The sequence below is a fragment of the Camelus bactrianus genome, chromosome 33, assembly GCF_048773025.1.
Source record: "Camelus bactrianus isolate YW-2024 breed Bactrian camel chromosome 33, ASM4877302v1, whole genome shotgun sequence".
NCBI classification, from domain to species: Eukaryota; Metazoa; Chordata; class Mammalia; order Artiodactyla; family Camelidae; genus Camelus; species Camelus bactrianus.
The window spans coordinates 24,719,570-24,739,511 of NC_133571.1; the positions used below are offsets into that span (position 1 = coordinate 24,719,570).

Consider the following 19,942-nt stretch of genomic DNA (forward strand, 5'->3'; position numbering starts at 1 on the left):
TTTCAGCTAATGATGCAGAAAAGCCACCTGAAAATGTCCAGCAGACTGGAATCAAAGCGCCTCCCTTCCCTGAGCCGGGGGCCATGTCCCCTGTCAAGGCCAAGCCCACCCGGGGTGCTCTTCAGGCCATGAGCGTCTGGTGCTGACTCCCGGACAGTGGGAGCCTGGGAGAGCAGCTCCAGCCTGTCCCTGGGACGACGGGGGCAGGTAGCCCAGCTGCCCAGCCGGCTGCCCTACAGGGACAGAACCAACCTGGGCCCTCCAGGGCGGTGAGGCCCGTTCTTTCCAGTCAGCCTCAATTCTTCCAAAACGCACAGGAACTCAGCAAACGCGGGCTGCCCTTCCCCTGGGAAGCGCCAGGGTTGCTGAAAGGTGAAGGCCTCACAGGCCAGCAGACCCTCCGTGTGTTGTTCCCTGTGAGCCCCAGCGCTCTGTCCTGCGGGTGTTTCTCTGTGGCTCAGACCTACCAAAACCGGCCTGGAATTTACCTTCACGCTCTTTTTCTCTCATTTGTCATAAAATTCATACAAAATCCAAATCACAACCATTTAGCCCCAGAGGCCTCAGCTGTGCATCTCTGTGCTCACTCAGAGCAGGGGAGGAAAGACAGCCAGGTTCAGAAAGGAGGCGAACCACAGGACAGGACCGTCAGAACCCTCCGGACGTCACCTGCTCTCCTGCCCTACAAGCTGCCACTGGGCCCCAGCCGGTGGGCTGCGCTGTGGCTGAAGCACCTTGCTTGTCTCCGCATCTCCTGAGCGCAGATGATGCCTGTCTGACTACAGGCCGGGCGCCAAGGCCTAGGAGACCCCTTGCATACAAGGAGTGGCAGGACATGGTGAATCCCTTCTCTACCACAGCAGACAGCCTGGCGCCGGGAGCTCAGCGCCCACCAGCCGTGCCCACAAGAGGCCCCTCTCTGGCAGGCAGCCCACAGACCAAGAGGCCTCAGAACTCGGGAGAGGCTTTTACCAGTAGGACCGCCTTCCCATGGTTTCCGAGAAATGGGGCCCCAGCACACTCCCCATCACAGAGGCCCAGGTCAGTATGAAGGAGTAGAGGGGATGCAAGGACAGGGCACCAGACAGGAAATGAGGACACTGTGCCGCTGGCTCTCAGCTGCGCTCTGGGCGGGGCTGGAGGAGGGCACGGGAGGAGGGGCGGCTACAGGTGGGGACAAGGGACAGGAGAAAGCGAGGAAGCAGGAACAGAGCAAGAACAGACATGGACAGGACGAGTCACACCTTCTCAACGAGACGGAGTGGGACACGTGCAGAGGCGCAGCTTGAGGGCAGCATCTGAGCAGGAGCCTGGCCCAGGGCCCCGTAGCCCCACTCAGAGCTCTCTCCAGGCAGCACGGCGAGGCCAGACCCTTGGGCTGTGGAGGACTGAGTCCCGAGGTGGGTGCTGGCCAGGCGGGCGGAAACAGTGCTCCTGCCCCACACCCCTGGTTTCTCGTTTGCCACAGCAGTGAGAGGACGCTCAGCCCCCAGGTCTTGGGGTGGGGGCACTGGGGAGGGGTCACAAATGAGAACGGGGCCCAGGCACTTGTCGGGAGTGGAATGAGAGCTGGCCCTGAAGCCACCACTCCTCCAGGGGCGGCAGAGGGGTCACAACTGGCAGGCAGGGAGGATGCAGAAGGTGGTGGGCAGTCCAGTCACTGTCACCCAACAGGCCGCCAGAGGCCCCGAGAGCAGGTGCACTTGCCACCACGCTGGTCTCTGGGCCGCAGCGTGGCACCCAGCCCGCCTCACAGTCCTGAGGGCCTCTTGCCTACTGACACTTTTACAACTGCTGACCATGAAGAAATGTTTATGGGAGGCCATTCTAATGACCAAAGGAGACTGGCAGTCCTGAACTAGGACAGTCAACTCCCGATGTCTCCAGGTGGGGAAGTGAAGCAGAGGCTTCAGCCTGGGAAGCCAGAGCACCCAGAGGCCCTGCCCGGCCGGGTGCCCAGTGCCTGCATCTGCACGTCCCAGAAGCACGGGAATGGCGTCCATGGCAAAAAGAAGCATCTTAGCTACCACGAGAGTGAGCAAGCCTCGGAAGCCTCTCTAGGAGACTTGGGGCCCCTCTAGAGTCAGGCCTGAGACCTCTGCCTGGAAGAGGAGTCGCCAGGTGGAAAGAGGAGGAAGGAAAGCAGTGCTGGCTCAGCCTCTGGCCAACGCAACTTCCTCTTGCCCCAGGCTGTCCTCTCCTCCAGGAGAGTGCCTCCAGGACCCCTTGCCCAGAGCCATGGCCCCCGGACGGCCTGCAGGTGAGGCCCTCGCCCAGTCTCCTGACCGCTGACCTTGCCCTGCCCCCCACCACTGGTCCTGAGGAAGGCCAGCAGGAGGGGAAGGGGCCTGGCCACAGCCCCAGTCGGGCTCCTGAGAGGACAGAGTATCAGCAAGGTCCCGGGAGGACAGAAAGGGACAGCCCCCAGGGAGGATGTGCTTCCTGGGGTGAGGGGGCAGGGGTCTCTATGTCTGAGGCTGCTGGGAAAACAGGCCAGAGGGGTGGTTGTTCCTGGACAGCGTGTGGCCCCGACAGGTTTCCCAGGTGCGAGGTGCAAAGCAGCCGTAGGCATTCTAGATCCCTCAGGGTGCATGCAGGCCCGCGGGCTCCTGAGGGGAGCTCTGGGCAGCAGGGTGGCGAGGTGTCTGAATGGAGCACCACAGGGAGGCTCGGGGAGGGCCAGAAGCTGCAGCCGGGCGGTGCCGAGCAGGGCCTGGGGCTGAGGCAGCAGCATGAGGTGGGGAACCCAGAAGCCACGGGGAGTCAGCGCTGCCGCCCCACAGAGGGGGGAGGGGCTGTGGTCTGGATTCCCCTGTCGAGGAAGCGATGGCCCTGCCGAAGCCCGTCCGCCTGTCCACCCCCCGCCCGCCCAGCCGGAGCTCCCTTACCTATTGAGCTGAAGAGAGGCTTGTCTCGACAACACTGCCCAGATAGCTGAGATCAATCAGAAACAAAGCAGTTACCAACACAGGCGCAGGGGAACCACCCACGCACACCCAGAGGGGAGGGGAGGAGAGGAGACAGGGACCAGAGAGCCGACAAGCGAGGCCAGAGAATGGGGTGGGGGCAGGAGAGAGAGACAGAGCACCAGACGCACGATGGGACGGAGCAGATGAGGGCTGCACAAAGCACAGACGACAGGGCTGAGGCCCCCAGCATCTCCTGCTCAGACAGCGCGCGGCCCCGGCCAGAGCGCAACTCCACTGCCCGGCCTCATCCCCACCTGAGCCGGTGGGGGTGGGAGGTGAGGCTTCTGCTTCCAGGTACCAGAGAGGGTGGGGGTGAAGGGGACAGGGGAAGGGCGCTGGGCTCCCTCCTCTCGGCCACCTCCCGTCTGCCTACCACCAGGCCAGCCTCCTCTGGACTCTGCTTCCCTGCACAGGTGGCCACATCCAGAAGAGAGACCAAAGGACGGAACCAGAGAAGGCAGGGAGGGGCAGGTTCTTCCAAGCAAGTCAGGCCAACCCAAAGAAGATGGCGAAGGAAGAAAGACAGACAGAGAAGGACAGACTCAGGAAGGAAGGGGAGGAGGAGTAGGGAGGAGAGATGAGGAGGGTGGGAGAAAAACCAGAGAGAAGGCACAGGCAGGCGTCCAGGTTGATTGGTACCTGGAACACCAGCTGCTACAGTTTACAGTGGGCTCGCTCAGGCCGGCTGATTGCAGGGACTTGTCTGTCTGTCTGTCTGTCTGCAGCTTCCTGCGAGGCACACAGGTTGGGATGGGGTATATGGCTCGGGCCCTTTTCACAGGCCTGAGATTTTGCACCCAGCCTCCAGGACGCGGCCCCTGGAGAGGCTGTGGGGGGCCCAGCACACACTAGGCTGCTAAGGGCAGGAGGCTGGGAACAGGAGCCTGGTGGTCTGGGGAAGTCAAGCTCCAGGGTCCTGCTTGCAAAGAGGAGGGTCCAGGAAAGAAAAGGAAGCTGGGTTCTAGGTCTCTGGGCAAAGCCTGGAACCACCCAAAACCAGGGTCACAGGGACGTGGGCTCTCCACTGCAAGATGCACCGGATGACCACTCACTTGGTCACACTGCAACCTGTCCCTTGTCTGTGTGTATCCTCTCCCCCAGGCACCGTGGGGGCCTCCTGAGAGCTCTGGGCCAGGTGGAGAAGACCCCTCATGCCCCTGGCAGGGTACCTGGGCAGGTAAGCCCCACCCCCAGCCTGTGACCACACCCTGCCAATGCCAAGACCAGCGCTCTCCTCCCGAAGGGGTGCTGCAGCATGTCGGAACCAGCCCTGTCATTCAGGTGGGTGGAAGGGGTGAGGGCAGGGGAGGAAGGCGGAGGAAGATGACCAGGTGGAGGTGGGCAGGAGAGGCCAGCTCACACTCACCCTGAAGTAGTTAACGATGGCGGGGGTGGCTCCGGTCTGAGCAGCTCCTCCCCCATCCTTCGAGAGGAAGGCGTCTGTCCAAACACATCCAGGTTGTCCGTGGGCCCTGCAGGGCCCGGCGGAGGGGAGGGGTAGCCCGTGGCCAGAGTGGTGAAGCCCATGGTGGGCCGGTAGCTGGGGCTGCCACTGCGGCTGCTCTGAGATGGGGAGCCCGTGGACGGCGTGGACTTGCGAGAGAAGCTGACGGCAGCCGGTGGCTGAAGGGTGATCTCCGACATCTCAGCCTGCTGCAGGAGGCCGGGGCGAGGCCGGGCCCGGGCGGCCAGCTCGGGGGAGCCGGTGCGGGAGCTGAGGGGGCTTTGGGTCAGAGGCGAGAGCCGGGAGGGCTGTAGCACCACTTGATGTAAACTGGGCTCGGCGCGCCTGGCCTGCCGGGGGCTGGGCCGAGGCCGGGGCTGGGGCTCATACCACCGAGTGTCCAGGCCCAGCGTACTGGGGCCACCGTGTGCCCCCGGCTCAGCCGGCTCGGGGTAAGGCAACACGGGTATGCCCATGCCTTGGCTGGTATGTCTCAACTGACCTTGGCTCACCAGAGGCTGCACAGGCCTGTCCTGCCACTTGGCGGCGGGGGGCACTGGGGCAGGGCCTCTGCCAGGTGACTTGCCAGCCCAGCCCTTGGGCGCCTCCAAAGACAGGATACCGGGGTAGGCTGCGGGCACCTGCAGCGGGGCAGGCGGCAGTCCTCGGGGGAGGCCGGCCGCGGGCTGCAGACCCTCGGGCACGTCACAGGGGTGCAGCTGGTGGGGAAACATCATGGCCGGGGTCTCCAGGCCCCCGAAGGGGAACTCCGGCCGTCCCCAGGGCTCCGGGGAGCGCCCGCCCGTGGGCGTCTGAGTCAAGGGCAGCGTGCTGTTGGAAGCGTTCTCCCCGTTCTCCTCAGGGATGGTGGGGTGGCCAAAAGGCCCCTCGGCGTGCAGGGGCGGGGAGGACATGACGGAGCTCAGGGGGCTGCCCACCTCTGGCATGTAGAAGGGGGGTGGCTCCACCTCCCCAGGGCTGCTGCTGCTGAGGTACCCATAATACTGGCCGTGGTGGAAGGGCCGCGGGGCGGGCGGCCTGGCTTGGCCAGTGGCCTGCAGCCGGCCCTCCAGGCCACCAGGGCCCTCCAGGCCACGTGGCTGGAACCGAGGGCTGTATGCTGGTGGTGGCAGGTAGGATTCCTGGCTGGACGACAGGGGGGTCAGCTGGGACTTGAGGGCGGCCACAGAGGCAGGCACCAGCGGGTCCTCGTTCTCCTCATCCGACTGGCGGAACTCGGGGTACATGTCGGTCTCCTCCGCAAAGGGGAAGCCCTCGATGCGCCGGGTCTTGGCGGAGGGCTCCATCTCCGAGGGGTCCATCACAAAGCGGCCGTCAGGGCCCCTGCTGATGAGCTCGATGGGCGTGGTGGCCTCGGCCTCGGCCTCAGCCTTGGCCACACTGTACTTCCTGCTGCCAATGGCCCTCTTTGTCTTCTTGTACAAGGACAGCTCCTTTTCGCGCGCGGGGCTGAGCATCCTCTTGGCCGCCGGCTGGCCCTGGTCATCGGAGGACTCGGACGGGGCCCGGAGCGTGCGGGTGCTCTCGGGGCTGACCTTGCCGGAGGACAAGCTGGGGGACAGGAAGAGAGCAGGGGCATGAGGGGGACACGGGGCACTGCTTCTTTCTGTACCCCTTCGGACAGCCCCACAAGCACGAGGAGGGCAGCAGAGGAGGGGCACAGGGGCCACGGGGCTCTGGAGAAATGCTCTGGCCCACTTTCCACTGTCTGGACGCCACCCCTTTTCTGAATGGACGCCCATTTCTCTCCACTGGTTCTGCCGGCTATACCGTTTGCCACCTCCCTCTAGTCACACCTGCAGCCTCAGTCCCAGGTTGCTCAATAAATGCAAGCTTGTTTTAATATTAACTTAAGCAAAATACATTCAGTCAAATCTGTTAGGATGGAAGCATCACCGAAATACATCCCAACACTAAAGAGACGTTCATCCACTCTTTTGGATCGTCTGCCCCGCGGCTGCCTCCACCAACATGAGACCACCGTGCACAAGAGTTAAGGGGAAACAGCTCAGAAACACGGCACGAGGCCGAGCAAGGCCTCCCACCACCACCCATGCACCCCGGACAGCAGCCCTGTCCTCCCGGTCGGGGCCACTTACGGAGACTCCAGGCTCTTCCTGCAGTGCGTGATGGAGAGCGGAGGGTCTGGAGAAGGGAGCAGAGGGAGCCTGCTGAGGCCGCGAAGACACAGCCACCGGGGTTCAGCAGGGCCGGGGGCACAGCCGCAAGGGAAGCAGCCCCCTTGGTGTGAGCACGTCTGGGGGCAGGGCCCTGTGCCCCCAGCGGGCCGCCTGCACCCTCTGTCCCGTCCCTCCAGGCTCCCCACCACCCTTCCTTCCTCTTTCAAAGCAAGTCCCACTGGCAGCTCCGCTCACAGGGTCCCCGTGTCCCTATTTTCAAGGGGACCCTGAGGAAAATGGGCATTTCTCCAGATGGAGATTGTCTGAAACTGGTGGGGGCGGGGTGAGAGGAGGGGGCGGGCTGTGCAGGGTGGGGGCACTGGAAAGGATGGGCTGCATGGGGTGGGGGCCGGCCGGACACCCACCTTTCTTGCGCTTGAGCTTCCGCTTGCGCTGCTTGTTGACAAAGCACGCGGCCAGGGTGCTGAACAGGATGGCCGCGGCCAGGAAGCAGATGGTGGCCACGATTCCGGCCAACACTGGCCGGGCCAGCCCGTCTTCGGTGAGGTCCGGCTGTGGGAAGATGTCTGGGCGGGGTTGGGGGAGCACTAGTGAGCTCCTCCCTCCCTCCCCACCCCTGCCCCACCTGTGCTGACCCCGCCCCAGGCGGCAGCATCTGGAAGGCTCAGGCCCTGTCAGTGAAGAAGTGTGTATGGCAGGGAGAGGAACAAGAGGGGCTCCCGGGAGCCAAGGCATCGCTGCCTGGCTCATGAGGAAGAAATGCCACCTGTGCCTCATCCCTGTGGGCCGATGGCGCCAGGGACGATCTGTGCTCATCTGGTGCCGTCTGCCCATAACCAGCCAGCACACTCTCCCCGTGAAAATATCGTAACTTGCTGAGTGGACACTGCCCGTCAGAGCCTAAGTGTCCGCATGGCCATTCCGACCCCCACCAGCACTCTCTACAGAGCAAGGACCCTGAGGGGAAACTCTGCAGGGGAGGGGTTCCTGCTCCAGAACCCAGGCCCATCCTAAGTCATCACACTATGGCAGGGGCTTCTGCAGGGGAGACTGGCATGTCCCGGCCACCCGGGAACAGTGCTGGAGCTGGCAGTGGCGTCAAACAGTGTCTGTGTTCTCCAGGCAGGAGCGAGCCTTGCCGTGTGCCAAGTCTGCCGGGCTCATGAGTGACAGAGCCAGGCTGAACTGGCCCAACTAAGACAGTGTGTTAGCAAGCGCCTCTCTTCAGGTTCATCAGAGGGGAAGCCTACAAGTTCTGATAGATTTGGCCAGAATCCATCACCACGTCAATGGTAACAGTGGGTTAAAATGATCCACATCGTGCTGACCGGTTGAGCAGAAAACACATGCTCAGCCTTTGGAAACGGGAGACTCAAAGACAGGGAATGCTAAGGTAGCTGCATCCCCGTTCACCACGAGGAGTCTTCCGACTACGGATGTTTCCTTTCAAAGACCAGACATAAAGCTGCTGAATGCAGAGCAGTTCACAAGAGGTGCCCACAGAATGCTCTGGTCCTCTATTCTGGCCTTGGCTGCAGCTCCCCTCCCTGAAGGGAAGCCAGGATGGAAGCATGCTCGGTTCTGCTGCCTACAGCAAGTACTTTGTGTAGAAAAAATAAACCCCACGGTGCCTAATACCCGAGACAGAAGTCACACTGCGCTCCCCCCCGTGCTCTCTCGCCTGCCCTCCCCATCTGCCCACCCGGCTCCGCTGCCCAGTATCTCCGCGAGCCCCACACACAGCTGCTTGGCCGAGCTCTTGCCAATCAGCCCCGGGGGGTCTCTGTGTGAGCAGCGCCCAAGGAAACATGACGCTGCTGACTCACTAAGAGCCTCTTCCCAAACCGAGGGAACCACGTCTGAGGGAGGGACCCGTCAGGGGCTGGAGCTGGAGGAAGACGTGTAGAAATGGGACCAGCGCCAAGAGAAGAGAGAGAAGGGGAGAAGATGCTAGGGAGCCGGCTTCATTTAGCCTAAAAAGATCTAGTGAGAGGAGGGAGTGGAGGAAAACACCAAACAGCCATTTTCCAAAGGAAACCTCCATAGTTACGACACTGTCTTACAGGAGGCGTCAGTAAGGACTTGCTGACTTGCTTACCGGCCCTTTGCTCCAATCCACCCCTCCCCCAGCCCGCCCCACAACAGAGGATGGCGGTGGAGGAACAGACTTTGCAGCAAAAAGACTTCAGTTCTCTTTGACTACTCCAAGGGGAAGCTCAGCCGGGTCTCTCTCTGTGGTCCCGACAGGAACAGGTGGAGAAACCCTGCCCACCGTGGAGCAGAGCACGGATCTGACGGGCGTAAGTTGGCTAGGACGTGCTCTTTACTTCCAGCTCAGCCTCTTCCCATGCATGGCTCCAGCCACAGGAGGAGCCCACCCCAGGGTACCTGTGCTAGAGACGCCGGCGATGTTGCTGGGCTCGCTGACCAGATCCTGCATGACAGCCAGGACGCGGAACTCGTACCACGTGTCCTACGGCCCCAAGGACAGCACCCCGTCAGCCAGGGGGCCTGAGACAGACACCAGCCCACCACGACACCCCCCCCACCTCTGCAGGCATCTCGCACGGAATGGGACGCCCACAGCCGTGCTGTGCCTCAAGTGTTTAACAACCAGGGCTCTGGTTTTACAAAGTCCTGGCTTGGAGCGTTTGCCAATTACCATGGCTGATTTCAGGCTACGAACATGGGGTCACAGAAAGCAGAGTTGAGAAGAAACGCATACACCGGCTCTCAGGAGCCGCTGTGAGCCAGTCCCAGCTCTAGGGCATCCAGGAAAGGAAGCCGGGTGAGATTGTTGGCGTCCATGACATGAGCTGCTGGAGGGACGGCAAGGCTGAAGGGTGGTCAGCTGGGGAAAAAATAACGTGCTCCTTCCAGGGGCTCAGAACTGGTAAAGGAGGAGCCCTTCCCTGGGCAAAGGCACAGGTCAATCCTTCTGGGAAGCTCTCTGCCCTGCCCCCGTCAAACTCCAGCAGGTGGCTGAGGCCAGTGTCTGGTGACCTAGCTAGGCTAATTGCGCACCCGGCGCTCCCTGGCTTGTGTCGGCAGCCGGAATCCCCCCAAGGCCACAGAGCTGGCCCTGCATCGGTGGGGCCGAGGCTGCCGGGATCTGAGGGTCCTGACCTTGGCAGTGGATCTGGGAGAACAGGAGTGGATGTGTGGCACAGTGCACAGCCTGACCTCACACACCTGAGCCTGGTCACTCAGAGCTTCCAGTGACTCTAGACTCACATCCCCTCCAGAACCAAGAAGAGCAGCAGGGGAAAGCCAGGCACCTCACCTGTGACAGGTCCCTGGCAAAGAAGTCGCCGTCGGTGCCGGGGATGGCGTCCTCCAGCGTCTCCCAGCGCTCTCCCACACGGAACTCCATGATGTAGCGGTCGATGGGAAAGCTGTGATTGGCAGGGGGGAGCCAAGACAGGAGCACGCCCTGCTGGGTCCGGTTGGCTGTGAGGCACCTCGGTGGGGTAACCAGCACCAGGGGTTCTGGAGTTGTGACAGGGAATGCTGCAGCAGGGGGAGGGGGGCAACAGCGAGGGAGAGTGAGGCCGCTGCACACCTCCCCTCATGCTGCCCTCCAACCCGGCAGGTGTCCCCAGGGCGATGGCCACGTCCCCTCGCTCCAGTGCACAGTCATCTCAGGGACAAGTGTCGCATAAAGAGCCCTCCTGACCCAAGGGCCGGAGGCAGAGCAAGTGGGCCCGGAGCTTTCTGATCCCACGAATTGAGTCCCTCAAATGGAAAACCAATGGGAGTCACTGGGAAGGAGGAGGAAGAAACTGTAATCTTTTTAGTAACACAGTGTCTTTAAAAAGATACTACAAAACATATTTTTAGTTCTCTTCCAAGGAGGTAGGAACACCTTCCCACAGCACACTGCTGTCTCCTCAGTTCCTCTTGGGCCCCGTGCAGGGAGCTCTGCGCTGGGGTGAGCGGCACGGTTACCGTTGCCCCCTGGTGGCACTAAAGGGTCGGGCCGAGGCTGGCCTGGGGCCGCCTTTCACAGCTGCCCCCTCTGGCCACTGAAAGGGGACAAACCACCACAGACAGGCGGAGGGAGTGAGCGGCCGGGGCCCGGAAGGAAGACTCGGCCCCACGCCTGCCACCAAGTGAGGCCGAGGCCAGAGGTAGGAATCAGCAGGTGCCCAGGAGGGGGAGGAAGGGTCCCCAGGCCCCTGTGAAGCCAAGGAAAATGCTAGCACATGGCCAGCCGGGAGGGAGGAACCTCGAGCTCTTCTGTCCATGTGGGGACACCACAGGGATCGGGCCCAAAGCACTCTAAGGTGGGCCCGGGCACTCTGGTCCACAAACCCCGTGGAACGGAAGGACGGATCCTCACTGGGAGGCCAGGGTCGGCCGTGTGAGGAACTTAGCAAGGCGCCCGCATACAGTGGGCAGGAAACGCTGGCAGCCCCGTGACCACCTCTCCCGGCTCCTGCAGGAATGTCGCCGCCCGGCCTCACCTAGAGTGTTCACAGTGACCACCTCACTGAAGGCGCTCGCTCCCAGCTTGTTCTGGGCCAGGACGCTGAACTGGTACGCGGTCTCGGGCTCCAGGGCATCCACGAGTAGCCAGCTGGGTCCCAGAGGCACAGGCAGCGACAGCCAGTCATGGGGCCCAAACTGCGCCCGCTTCATCCTGCCCGAGAGGACCGGGGACAAGGGGGCGGGGGGTCACACTGGAGACAAGCGAGAGCACAGGTCCCGGAGGTGCTGGAGCAACACAGCCTTCCCAGGCTCGAGGCCCACAGCAGGTCATGACCAGGGCAGCTGAGCTACCCAGCTTCGGCTGTGCCCAACCTTGTGGGGCCAGGTCACCTGCCGTAGCTGGCACCTCCTCTACTAAAAGGGACCCTTGGTTATCAGTGATGCTCGAGACACTGGTCAAGTTACCAACTGCATTCTGGGAGAATCTCACCTTGGTCACAGCCCAGAGTGGCACTGCCTTGGCAGTGAGGACACTGGGGACAAGGCAGGTGCCAGCGTGGGAAGTGAGGATGAGCACGGGCAGGACCAGGGAGCCCGGGGGCCCTCCGCCTCCTGGCCTCCGGGGGACGGCCAGGACTGGGGCCTGGGGTGGCCTGGGGGCTCGCCCCGTCCAGCCAGGCCTGAGTCGTTCAGGAGGTCCAGGGTATGTGACGAGGACGACCAGGCTTCCCCACGGAGGGGGCCAGGACCCCCAAGGCCTTCCGAGCTAGAAGTGGCAATTAAGGAAGGCGGCACTGGAACTAGGGGTGAGGGTCGTCCCTCACTCTGCGGCCCACCTAACCCTGCACCAGCCATGAAGCCCACACCAGGTGCAGTGTCGTGGCACCACCACAGGGAGGGGACGTTGTCCCACAGGACTGGCCAGGCAGCCCTCGGTGGCCGCCGACCCTCCGGGTTTACAGGCTCACGGCTGCCCACACCCAGGAACTGGAGCTGAGACAGGGAAGCACAGCACAGAGAAGCCAGCGCCAGACGTCAGGGCAGAAAGGGAGGAGGAAAGGAGACCTCCCACCTTGCGACTGCCCTTCTGCCCCGGCACCACGGTAGGCAAGCAGAGGGTGCCAGCAAGCAGAGGAGCTGCAGACGGGGCAGTGCGCAGCCGGGAGGGACCCAGTCTGCACCCAGACCTCCCAGGGCAGCCCGGCCACGCCACACGCCCTGCCTGGCCACACAGCTGCCTGCCTTGGGGAACAGATGGGGGTGGATGGTCCTCTGCTTCAACCCCGAGCCCCCCAAGCTCACCACCCAGTCCAGAGAGGGTCCAGAACTCAATGCCTCGATGATCAGTCTGGGAAATGGGCCGGGTCCCTCTCGACACCCCCACCACTGAGAAGTGTGTGCAGGCTCCCCCTGAACCCCAGGAGCCCCTGGACTGTTTCCTCCTCCCCAGGCCTGGCTGGAATACACACCCAGATAGGACAGGTCTGGAAAGGAGCTGAGGTGAGGGTCCACCCCCCCGCCCCCACCACCACTCAAGGATGTCCCCCATGATGCAGGTGGCCAGTTCCTGGCTTGGGATGGGGATGTGGGACAGGGAAACCCTAAGGGGATGGGTGGACCTCAGCTGAGGCTCTCTCCAGCTTTTCCTCGCCTCCTGTCCTCAGTCTGACTCAGGCATTGCTGAGATGCCTGTCTACCCCAAGGTCTGGATAAAGATCTCAAATCACTGCATCTGGCTCAACTGATTAATACCTAGATACAAAAGTAACAGACACACAGCCATAGAGAGAGGGTGCACACGTGAAGACAAAGCTGGGAAGGTGAGTGCCACCTCACACTGGTTCCTAGAGCCACTGAGGAAGGGACAGAATGAAAATTAGAGTCTGTGCTTCCAGCTGGGCTGTGTCACGGCGCCCGGGAAGATCAGGAGAGGGCAGGAACGCAGAAGAGGAGCGAGCCAAGGACACTGGCGGGGGCAGGTCAGCGGAGGCAGGTGGGGCGCAGGGCGACGGGCCCTTCAGGCACCGCCCCTGTCCACTCCCACCATCCCTCAGGGACCTACCCCCACCCCACCCCCGCCCAGAAGCCTCCACGGGGTCTCACTGTGTCAACACACCTCACCGTCAGGGCTGAGCAGGCAAAGAGCCTCCGCCTCTCGCCTCTCCTAACCTGCACCCCGCCCCCTCCCCGGGGACTGACTGGGTCGGGTTGGGGAGGGGAGCAGAGAGCGAGGCGTGCAGGGGCGACTCACAGAGGTCCGTACCAAACAGAGAATGTCTGCTCAAAACCTCCGTCATAGCCTGGCTCCCAGGACACGTTGGCAGCTGTCATGGAGACCTGGACCCGGACACTGCCTGGGGCGTGGGGGCTGGTGCCTGGAGACCAAGGGGACACCGCTCAGATGGAGAGCTGCGCCCACAGAGCTGCGCAGGGCAAGCACGGGGCCCCGCGTGGGGTGATGGGGACCAGGATGCTCTGAGCAGCGGCGCCCTGGCCCCGTGGGGTAGCAGAGTTGGAGTGGGATACCCGTCCCGCCAGGCAGGTGAGTCCCTCCAGCAGGAGGCGGCAGGAGCATTAAGGGCCAAAGGGAAGCCAGGAGCTGGCAGTCAACCCAGGCCGAGGCCTGCGCTCATCTGGGGAGCACACAACACTCCTGTGGCCACGGACAAAGCCACAGGCCCCGCCCCAAGCAGCTCTCTGGCCTCGTGACACCCACACCCAGCGTGCGAGGCAGCCCAGCACACCACCAGCAACTGCGGCGAGGGTCTGAGTCCTGGGCCCGCCTATCGATTTGCAGCGCCGTGACGCTGGGCACAGCGTCCGACCCAGGCCAGCCTCGGTCTCCACGTGCCTGCGCCGAGGGAGCTCCAGCCTCAGCTCGGAAGCTGTGTGCGATGACACACCACTTGGTACTGAGTCTAAGGCTGCTGTGACAGCTGTGGCTGTCCGTCCCCAGAGGGGCAGGCAGAACGTTCAGGCTGACGTCCTGGGGACACGCCTCAGGCAGAGAAAATGGACACACATGCCCGGAGCCCCAGGCAACGGGGTGCCTGTGCCAGGCCCAGCACAGAACTGGGAGAGGTCCCCACGGAGCAGACAGCCCGGCCCCCAGACCGCAGCCCGCCCACCCGTGCCCCGTACCAGTGACGGTCAGGTGGGTGCTGGCAGTGATGCTGGTGACCACGTTGGTGGCGACACACTCCCACTCCCCGTGGTCCTCCTTACTCAGCGCACGGAACTGGAGGCTCCCGCTGGGCAGGACGTTGTGCTTGCTTCTGCTGGGCTTCCCTACCTTGGCCAAACGGGGGCAGGAAGGAGGGCGGGAGAGGGCGGCAGGGAGGAGCCAGGTTGGGCAGGGAAGGAGGGAAGCCACCGACACTCAGGGCCCGGGAAGGGACGGGGCAATGCCAGGCCTCAGCCTGTACCCCTCCGCTGCCCCGCTCAGGGCACCCAGCCTCCGGAAGTCACCTCACTGCTTGGCCCCCGCCCCGTCAGAAAAGAGCCGTTGCTGGGCCAGGCCCTGTCCCCTGCTCCCGGGGTGCCCAGAGCCCAGAGGTACCTTTCTCCACGTGATGACAGGGAAGGGGTCCCCTGCGGCTGCGCAGGGGATGAGCAGCTCCCGGCCGGCTTCCTGCCTGTACTCCCAGCCCGGTAGCACCGTAAAGTACGGGGGGTCCTAGGAGAGCGGGGCCTGCCGTGACGCTGGGCATCTCAGGCACCGGCCCCCACAGCCGCCCCTCGCAGCCCTGGCCTCACCTTCAGGACAAGCCTCGCAGGAGCAGACTGGCCCATGGTCCCCAAGGTGTTGTAAGGCACACAGGTGTACGTGCCAAGAGCCTCCTCTGTGGCCTCCTCGATCCGAATGGAGCCATCCTCCAGCAAGGTCCAGCCCAGGTTCTGCCGGAGCACAGAAGGCAGAGCAGAGCCGCAGTCAGGGGCCGACGCTCAGGCCCAGCCCGCCAGCCAGACCTGCGCTGAGCGGCTGCGTCCCGCTGTGGGCGGGCCGGGCAGGGCACGGGCGGGCCAGGGCGGGGGCATCTCAGGGCCCTGGAGAAGGGCCTTGACCCTGCCGGACTCAGACCCCCGCAGAGCAGCTCTTTGCTTTCCCAGAGTCTGGGGGGCGGGGCGTCCCTCCAGCACCTTCTCGACCTGCAGGGGGCGGCCGTCCTTGTTCCACTTGACCACGGTGGCCGGCGGCTCTGCGTCCACAGGGCAGCGGATGTAGCCGTGGATGCCCACGGGCACGTAGATCACGGGGGGCATGTTGAGGACACGGGCTGGGTCTGCGCAGGCAGCGTGGTTGGGGGGAGCAGAGGTGAGAAATCTGGATGGGGGCCGGCCGCCACCCAGCCCAGGGGCCCCCGGGGACACCCGCCCAGCCCACTCGCTCGCTGCCTGTGTCCTCACACTCGATGCAGGGCCAGGTGCCCACCTGGTGAAGTCTGGCCCCTCCTGGGGCCGACTGCAGACGTCCTCCGTCTGCCCGCCCAGCCTGCCACACTCTGAAGAGCTCCTGCCTGAATGCGGGAGGCCACCTAGCCCGCGCCCGCTGGGCCCGCCCTCAGCACTCCTCAAATGCCCTTTCCCGTGGACCTCACCATCAGCATCCACTCCCTCAGCCCCTCGACTCCAAACTTCAAAACCAACATCGGACGACACCTTCCCAAGTCTCTGCTGGACTCCTCCCCCACAGCCTCAGCCCACGGGGGACACGGTTCTCTGCATGAAGGCCAGGGCCAGAACCGCCAGGCTTCTCCCCTCTCTGCGCTTCCCGGTGCCCGGCTCCCCCTAGACCTCAGGGACGTGGGCGAGTGTCACCTCCATGCTCCCCCGGGCTCCCCCAGGGCCCCGGGGGAGAAGGATCCAGACACCCAGGGAGGTGGTGGGGTGAATGGGCTGCTCTCTGCCGCGCGCCTGGAGCCCTTCGGGGAACAGCGTTACGTAAACACCAGGCCGAGTTATATATTTAGACAGAGCTTCCTACTTCACTTCTGTGTGGCAGAGGGATTTTTTTCCTCCAAGGTTTTCAAAGGGTTTATGAATGGGAAATACTCTGAATACTGCTCCTAAGCAGAAACAAAGATCCTCGTCTCACCCACCTGAAAAATCTCACCCCCCCCTCCCCCGGATTCTCTCAGAAGGCAGGAAGGAGGGAAGGACAAGTGGCTGTGGGTGATGGCACCAGCGGGAGGGAGGCAGGAACCACACTCCCCTCCCCACTGCAGAAGCAAGGCAGGCAGCCTGAAGGAGGGGCCTTCAACCTGTGAATCACTGTTCCTGGAGCCCCACCCCCTACTGGCCCTCTCCCTCAGCCACTGCCCCCTTCATGCAGGTGACAAGCAGACAGCACCTGCTCCAAAAGGAGCCTTCCCTTCCCTCAGCTCTGGCACATCCCGCACAGCCGGGGCCCACGGTAAGTTGCTTATAAGAGCTTCCTGACATGCCTTCTCCTCCTGCAGGCCTGAGTGGGACCGACCCGATGTCCTGGGCGTTTCTGGTGCCTCACAGACAGCTTTTAAGAACCTGGGACCCAGAAGAGGGCAAGCTGCAAGCCCTCCTCGGCCACTGACAGCAGAAGTGGACAGAGGATGCCTTGGCCCCACCAGCAACATCAGGGCCCGGCCTGCCCCACTTCCACCAGGGCATCAGCAGAGCAGCGCGGACACCCAGCCCCGCCTGGCGGCAGCGGAGACCAGCCACCTCCGAGGGTCACCGGCTGATCTAATGTCCTCAGCTCAGATGCTGCCCCGGCCACCCCTCTCTAGACCGCTCTCCGCACTGCGGGGGCGCAAGGTTCTGCCACACGAGCCCTCACGTGACACAGAGCCTGTCACCTACCACCTCGGGAGGGGCCTTTGTTGCCTGAGTGACGGAGCCTGGCAGACAAGGGGAAGAGATTAACCCTCATCACTCATCTGCTCTCCCACAGCCACCAGCCCGCAGGGGAGGGGCAGCAGTGACCGTGCAGCGGCCCTCAGGACTGGCAAGCTGGGTGAGAGGGCACAAAAGCTCTGGCCCCAGAATGGCTCCTGCTCTGGGGTCCCTGGAGGCCTGAAGCGGTGGGGCGGGGAAGCCGCGAGGGGCCCAGGAACCGGATCCATCACCGCAGGAGAGGGTCTGTCCCCCTCGCCCACACGCCCGTCCAGGTGGGGAGACAGAGGAGCTAACCCCCAGGGTGGAGCCTGCGTGCCCTCGCACACACGCTGAAGGGCAGACGGAGGGGCCAGCAGCACCCGGCACAAGGACCCAGCGTCCAGGAGGCCACCTGCCCTCGAGCCCGGCTGAGTGAGGCTGCTGGAAAGGGTCAGCGGTCACGGGCAGCCACGCGGCCCTTCAAAGACCCCAGCTGACCAGCCCGGCCAGCCCCCCGGCCTCGCCCCGACTCACACTGCACGGTCAGGTACGCGGAAGCCGAGGGGGAGCGCCCCAGGCTGTTGCTCGGGACGCAGGTGTACTTCCCTGCGTCCTCCGGCTTCACCCGGAAGATGATCAACGTCCCGTCGATCAGGATGCGCACTCTGAGCTTCAGGTCACTGCGGGGACACAGGACGCGGAGTCGTCCATGAGATGAGCAAGCAGCGAGTCCGCCCCGTGGGTGAGGAGAGACGAGAGCCTCCTCGATCCCCAGGCCCTCTGGGCAGACACCAGCGCTAGCACGCAGGCCCCGTGGGCTGCACCCCCCCCACCCCACTCCCAGGGCCCAAGGGCAGCCCCTACTCAGAGCCCCACCCCCCAGCACCCGGCTGGAGGCCCCGAGGGGCAGGGCAGGGCACTCACTTCTGGAAGTAGACATTCTCGTCCTGCCAGTACCAGGTGTAGGTGAGGTTGCCGGGGTAGGCCTCCGCCCGGCAGGTGAGCAGAGCATCCTGGGATATGTTGACAGTGATGTTCTCAGGAGGGGACACTATGAAGGGTGGCCCTGGGGGAACAGGAACAAGCATGGCATCACCGGGAGGGGATGACCACTCTGGGCTCCCAGGAAGTCCTGAGCCCTGGGTGGGCAGGCAGGTAGGCAGGGGCACTGGTCCCAGGCGGTCGTCATGGAGACACACCCACCCCTGCCTGGGTTCAGGTTCTCCCTCTTCCACGGGTCCCAGGGATGCAAGTGGCCGGAGGTGTGGCCACATGACCCTCAGCCCGTGGTGGACGCCCACCCCTGTAAATCCCAGGTCCCCAAGCAGCCACCTCACCCTCCACACACACACACACGCACGCACACACAGTCCTCCCTTCTCTGCAGCAGGCCCTGCGCAGCACACAGCCACGGGGGAGAAGCGCCCTCTACACCCAGAGCAAGGGACAGTCTGGCCTCTGCAGGAGAGGCTCGTGTGCTGACGGACAGAGGTGAAGAGGGCAGGCGGGGGACAGCAGGTAGGGGACAGCAGGCGGGGCAGGGAGCCATCCCAGCAGCGCGGTGCTGCCGGCCCCCCTCTCCAGAGAGGGGGTGCTCTCCTGGAGTCGCAGGGAGGGAGGCACCTCACCGCCACCTCCCTCTCCTCCCGCAGGTGGGGGTGGACGGGGGCCTCGGCCGGGCAGGGCAGACGGGCATCTCGAGTGCTACCCTGCAGATCCAGCTTGGCCGAGCCCCACAGTGTTACTTAAACCTCTGGGGTTCAAAATGAATTCCTGTGTTTATTTACTGAGGCCAGAGGATGGAGACCTGGCGGGGGCTCCTCCCCCAGGGGAGGGGGTCATGCCAGGACGCCACCTGCACGTTTAGAGACACTGAAACCTGCTCAGCACGGGGCCTCCTGCCAGCCCGGCCGTGGGCCACCATGGGAGCTGCGGCCATGAGGCACACAATTCAGGGAGGAGCCCCCACCCAGCTGCGTACGGGCTGCCTACCTCCCCACGCATACCCGGCGAAGCCACATGCCCCGGGCAACGCCTCACCTTGGACGAGCAGGTGGGTGGTGTGCATGGCCTCCCCCTGGATACTGTATGCACGACAGGTGTAGGCACCTCTGTCCTCCCGACTGACCGATGTCACCGTCAGGCTGCCGTCACTCACCTGGGGCCGAGGAGAGCCGGGCTCAGTACTCAGCCCGGGGCAGCCAGCACCACCCCAGGCGGAGATGGCCCCGCGGCCCACACGCCACTCCAGCAACACAGGTGCCGGCTGGTCAGGGGGGACGGGTGCCGCGGCCTCACGGCCAACCCGCACTCACCTGGTACTTGCCGTTAGCACCGAGGAGTGTCCCCTCCTTGAGCCAGGTGACAATGGGCTTGGGGTTCCCAAAAGCTGTGCAGGTCATGGTCACACTGCTGCCCTCCTTGGCCTCAATGTACTGAGGGGGTGTTTCTGTAAAGGTGGGAGGAGCTGCAAGACACAGGGTACAGAGGGGTCAGCGGCCACCCTGTGCACGGGCCCCCACACCAGGCCCCACCTGGGCATCCAGCGCTTCTAGAAGGAGAAAGGGGACTCTGCCCGCCCACCTTTTGGGAGGGAGACCTGGAGCTCAGAGCCAGTCTAGCCAGGTCCAGACTCTCAACTTTCCCCACTGTATCTGCCTGATGCCCAGTAAAGTACTGTTTGTCCAGCACCAGAGCAAGGCCAGCATGCTCCCTGCCGGGGACGTGGTGGGACCCCGGCCGGCTCTCTCAAGCCGTCTTGGAGCTCACCTGCCGCCAGCTCCGCAGATGGCCCCTCACCCTGCAGTCCTCCACCCCACCATCTTCCAGACGCCCCTCCTTCCGTGACTGTGGCCAGCCAGGCCCACGGTTCCCAGCCCCATCAGGCCTAACGCAGACCACAGGCCAGGGGACACACAGAGACTGGACTCTGCAGAGAAAGTCACCCACCCTCCCCCCGGCTGCCCCGCACAGACAAGGCACACAGCCCCCTCCTCAGGCTGCTCCTTTCTGAATCATCTGACAACCGGGCCAGGCTCCCCCCACCTGCATTGGAGTTTCCACTAAAATTCCACTCTGTCTGG

General features: G+C 63.8%; 1 protein-coding gene across 6 annotated transcripts in view; it reads right to left on the reverse strand.

Annotated features, from left to right (window-relative positions):
- IGSF9B (immunoglobulin superfamily member 9B) overlaps window positions 1-19,942 on the reverse strand; it is a 51,769-nt gene that overhangs the window by 15,827 nt on the left and 16,000 nt on the right. For 2 of the 6 annotated variants that reach the window (XM_074357139.1, XM_045513276.2), the window contains exons 4-18: window positions 19,175-19,326; window positions 18,900-19,017; window positions 17,784-17,925; window positions 17,394-17,539; window positions 15,147-15,289; window positions 14,763-14,903; window positions 14,566-14,682; window positions 14,148-14,298; window positions 13,258-13,381; window positions 11,042-11,217; window positions 9,859-10,085; window positions 8,964-9,048; window positions 6,980-7,141; window positions 6,534-6,579; window positions 4,336-5,985 (exon numbers count right to left, since the gene is read on the reverse strand). In XM_074357139.1, coding sequence (XP_074213240.1) covers window positions 4,336-5,985; window positions 6,534-6,579; window positions 6,980-7,141; window positions 8,964-9,048; window positions 9,859-10,085; window positions 11,042-11,217; window positions 13,258-13,381; window positions 14,148-14,298; window positions 14,566-14,682; window positions 14,763-14,903; window positions 15,147-15,289; window positions 17,394-17,539; window positions 17,784-17,925; window positions 18,900-19,017; window positions 19,175-19,326 — 3,580 coding nt within the window. Of the gene's footprint in view, window positions 1-2,888; window positions 2,935-2,955; window positions 3,699-4,335; window positions 5,986-6,533; window positions 6,580-6,979; window positions 7,142-8,963; window positions 9,049-9,858; window positions 10,086-11,041; window positions 11,218-13,257; window positions 13,382-14,147; window positions 14,299-14,565; window positions 14,683-14,762; window positions 14,904-15,146; window positions 15,290-17,393; window positions 17,540-17,783; window positions 17,926-18,899; window positions 19,018-19,174; window positions 19,327-19,942 lie in introns of those variants that run through there. The other 4 variants (XR_012503881.1, XR_012503882.1, XM_074357141.1 and 1 more) reach the window with 4 other exon arrangements.